Genomic DNA, 4,690 nt, shown 5'->3' with positions numbered 1-4,690 from the left:
GGGCTCTGTTCTGGCCGCAAAATTGGCCCGAGCCCGCATACTCGCCGGAATTTTTGCGGGCCGGGCATTTTGCGGGGTCTGCTAGAGTTGCTCTTATAGGATGCCCTGTGCCAAAGAAAAGTGCTCTAAAAAACCTTTGTTAGATCACCGACTACTGTTATATTTGCACATGGCACCACAGCCGTAAGCCTCTTCAATGCCTAAGAATTTCAGAAAATTTCAAATATATTTACCATTTTGTTTCAAATTTACTGTTTATGCGAGTGCATATGAGCTTGTGTGCGGAAAGCAAACATTCGACAAATATTACATTTTGCTAAGACAATATTTTGATCAATAACCTCTCTTCATACTACTTATGTTTGCCTTCATGTAACCTATACCACGAGATATATTTTCATAAGAATTTAGTTAGTTGTAATTTTGTATTGCATAAACAGTTTGTCTAATTCATATCTAGATGTTATTTAAGGATATCACATCTAAGCTCCCACAAGTATATAATGTAGCAACAAGAAACAAAAAAAAAACTAGGAAAAGACCACAAATAGAGTGGACATCAACTTGTATGTGACATAACTATGTCACATCTAGATGTGTCCTAGACACACCCTTGCATAAAACATACCCCGTCCATTCCATTTCATTAGAAGTATTTTTTTGCGCCTATGGGCGTATTTGCTTTAGGTAGATTCTGGATTGTGGATTGTTATATGTATTTACCTTTCATCCCAAGTAGATACCAATTAAACCCCCTCCCCCCGAATTGGTAAGACCATTAATTAATTGTCAGTAATTACCTCTCTAATCAATGTTGTTACCAGAAGCATTTCTATCATAAAGTACCTTTCTAACAATTTTGATCCTTGGGGCGTTGAGGCTTAGGAAAATACACCTACAGAAGTGACCCTTGGCACATTGTCACAATCTTCATAATGTAATTTGACTGCTAATATTTACCACAAACCAAGTGATGATTTAATCATCATCTAAGTCCATTTTTTATGCAATCATATTAACTCGTTAGAATATTTATGCCACTGTTGGAATGCATGTAAAATGGTTGAAGTGAACTAGTGACACATTTTTACCCCGACCATCCAACAACACCTTGATTCTCACACTAATTCTTTAAATTTGAATAGATGCTATTGAAAGAACAAAAAAGCTCAAAAGGTGTGATGAGTAAGCAGACTACATTTTCAGTCTTCACACAAGTCCACGCTCAACATTCGAGAAACAAGCATCTAAAAAAACCTTTTTTAGGGGTTCTAAAAAACCATGTGGTAAGCAATCCAAAATATTAAAAAAAATACAAGCATCTAGAAAACATTCGAAAAAACAAGTGAAAGCCCATCTACTTCAAAAAAAGGTCCAAGCCCATGACGTTCGCAAAGAAAGGTCCAAGCCCATCCCTGTGCTGACCTCAAGCCCTCAAGGTGTTCGACGCTTCGACCCCGCGCCGCCGTGGCCTCCATCTCCGCCGCCGCCGGCGCTGCGAAGGTCCTCGCTCACAAGGTTTCCCCTCGCTTGCCTCTCTGAATCTTCCCGTCAAGTCCTCCGCTTGCCTTCCCCGTCCGCCGCCGACGCAGCAGCAGCAGCACACGAACACGAGCACTGACCGTGTCCCCTGGCGAGTGCTTCCCGGCCCTGCCTCCCTCTCCCTTTTCAGCGTGGGAGAGTCGAATTTAGGGCTAATTTTCCCCCATTACTTTGATGCATTTGCTGCGAAACCTCTGTGCATAATCCAAAAGTTTGACCTAGTATTTCTCAACCTAATTTTTGGTGCCTGTTGTGATCTTTGCAGCCGATGATCTTATCAATAATGCCCGAGTGCAAGCCATCATCTGGGGTCCTCAAACATCGACAGAAGCAGATTTCCTCTCCTACCTGGGCCGCCTCCACCGCATTCCGGTCCTCTCCTTCGGCATTTCCCCAAATTCCTGCACCTTCTGGCTAGAAGATCCTGCAACAGCTTCCAGGGGTCACAGCAAGATCGGCTTTACACTTGACAATGACACTATAACATTTCTTAGTCCAAAAACTGGTAGTAGACGAAATGGCAGGAAATTACAGACAGGAAAAGCGAGGATGAACTGCAGAAGCCATAATATGACGATGCTCAGGATTGCTGTGCCGCAGAAAGAAGGTTTTGAAGATTTTGTGCATGTTGCTGATCCGAATACCAGTTACCAAAAGGTCACTGGCTACAGGATTGATATCTTCGAAGCTGCTATGAAGCAGCTACGTCGTCCACCACGCTATGAGTTTTATGTCTTCCATGGTTCCTACGATGCGCTAGTAGGCAACGTGTCTTCAGGGGTTAGTGAGCTTTACTCATACATACTTGCATGGTTTGACTTGTAACATTTACTTTTTTGCTGCTAGATCCATTTTGACCCCTATTTTCTGGTTGATAACAGGTGTATGATGCAGCAGTTGGTGATGTTAGCATAACTCCTGATCGAGCCGCTGACACAGATTTTACAATGCCGTACACACAATCTGGAGTGTTTATGCTTGTGCTCGCTGAGGACGAGCCAGAAACAGTTGAGTGGAAATTTGTGAAGCCACTGAGTTCGGCACTTTGGTTTACAACTGTGGGCTTCTTCTTCTATACTGGCTTTGTTGTGTGGATGATTGAGCGCTCCAGAAATCAAGAGTACCAAGGATCAAATTTGAGACAGTTCAGCACCGCTTCTTACTTTGCTTTCTCTACTTTGACATTTTCACATGGTTAGCACTTCATACATAAACTTCTTGGCAATACTTGATGTCTTATAAGAGATTCAATTAGTTTACTACAGTAGTCATGTACGAAGTTTCTTGGTTATTCCATGCGCAGCTCAGACTATTAGAAGCCCCTTGTCAAAAATTGTTGTGGTGGTATGGTGCTTTGTGGTTCTGATTGTAGTGCAGAGTTACACAGCAAGCTTGTCAGCCATACTAACCGCAAAGAGCCGCCGGCCTTCAGTGACAGATCTGAACCAGCTCCAGCTCAGGAATGGCTCTGTTGGACACCAAGAGGGGTCATTTCTGCGCTCCATCTTGATAAAAAATTATTATTTCGACAAAGATAGGTTACAGAGCTACATAAAGAAAGAGGACTATGCTGATGCTTTGAGAAATGGATCGGTATCAGCTATCGTTGATGAGCTTCCCTTCTTGACATCATTCCTCTCTGATCCTCGGAATAAGGAAGACTTTAGGATGGTTAATCTCATGTACATGACTCCTGGATGTGGTTTTGTAAGCTTCTCAATCTAAAGCTTAGTATATTCAGAGTTTTGTCCTTTTAAGTGCTATGTTGCATCCTAGCGACAGAAGCTAGTTAGTACCATCATGTTTTTTACCTTCAAGTATGGATTTTCTAAGCATCGTCATACATCTACCTACATCCATTAATAGTTTGAATGTACTGCACCAAAAATTCTCACAAACATACTTACATATTGTGGTGCTAACTGCTAAGCATATGATTACCCACAAAATATATTTTGGCTTTTGAGAGAAAAGAAAAGAACGCACTGGCATATACAACCACTTGTTCAATTGTATCATGCTTTTTTTACCTCGATCACGCCTATCATTTTGTCTCAAGATGTGATAATATCATGATTGTTTTTCGACTATGTACATCTCCATGCCACTAAATTATTGAAGTTACGGGTTTATCTACAGGTATGCTTACCTTTTATCTGCAGGCATTCTGTCTAGGTTCGCCGCTGGTGCATGATCTTTCTACTGCCATCTTGAAAATAACAGGAAGCGATGAGGGATTGAGGATTCAAAGAAAGTGGTTAGGCGCAGATCCACTGTTGTCGGCGGCCAGTGACGGCAGCCCCGACCCCGGTTCCACACAAATCAATTTGCCAAGCGTCGCTGGTGCCTTCGTCATCACCGGAGTTATCTCAACTCTCATGTTGCTGGTAAGCATTGGGAGGCTGATTCATGCCAGCCGCACCAGCGGGCGAATATCCGATGTGGAAAGTGTCAATTGTCATGGTGGTGACAGCGTCGGCCAAGCTTCCGTTCACTTGGAGAATGGCAGCATAGGTCACAGTTCTGCTGCCTCTGATCAACCCCTCTGTGAGGCCGTGAATAGCGAGTCCCATGGGCGCTTTGAGAATGCTGCCGGCCAAGAGGCTTGTCCAATGCAGCAGAATGGCATGCAGAGCGGCTCTGCGACTGCAGAATCCATCCAGATTGAGATGAGAACTGTCTGAGATGAAGTTGATAGGGAAGTGCAGTATCCTCAAGCTGTGTTGTGAACTTGTGATCCTTATTTTCGAGTACCTGGTATGTTGCCTTGAATTTGTGATGAATACGAATAGTAGTGTTTAGCAGCGTGTAAGGTTTTGCCACAGTCAGCTACTTTTGTAAACTAATAATACAGTACTATTGTTTCGCGGAGTGGGTCGCTCACTCGGTTGATATATTTTTCGGGTTTTGGCATGAGGGATATAATTAACTCTTATGAACTAATTAACTCTTATGAACTAGTGATAGATTTCCCTTTGAAGTATGTACCCAGTACTTTTGATCTTCAGGCCTCTGCAAGCGGATGCACACATCCATCTTCAGTATGGGTTGTTTCTAAACTTTGTTGTCCCGCTTCCTATTCCCCGCCCTTTCCCATTTGTGAATTGCGATGTCACGTTGCAGCTCGTAAATCTCGCCCCTCCTCCAG

General features: G+C 43.0%; 1 protein-coding gene across 1 annotated transcript; it reads left to right on the top strand.

Moving 5' to 3' along the window:
* Positions 1-1,788: 1,788 nt before the first annotated feature.
* LOC119333230 (glutamate receptor 2.8-like) lies at positions 1,789-4,354 on the top strand (the record flags this gene model as incomplete). The annotated part of the gene is made up of 4 exons (XM_037606202.1): positions 1,789-2,322; positions 2,424-2,736; positions 2,846-3,249; positions 3,705-4,354. Coding segments are annotated over 4 exons (1,773 nt in total), but the record flags the coding sequence as incomplete, so codon positions are not given.
* Positions 4,355-4,690: the final 336 nt, after the last annotated feature.

The sequence above is a fragment of the Triticum dicoccoides genome, chromosome 7A, assembly GCF_002162155.2.
Source record: "Triticum dicoccoides isolate Atlit2015 ecotype Zavitan chromosome 7A, WEW_v2.0, whole genome shotgun sequence".
NCBI lineage: Eukaryota > Viridiplantae > Streptophyta > Magnoliopsida > Poales > Poaceae > Triticum > Triticum dicoccoides.
Note: the sequence above shows the minus strand (reverse complement) of the source record. Positions and strands in the feature narration are given on the sequence as shown.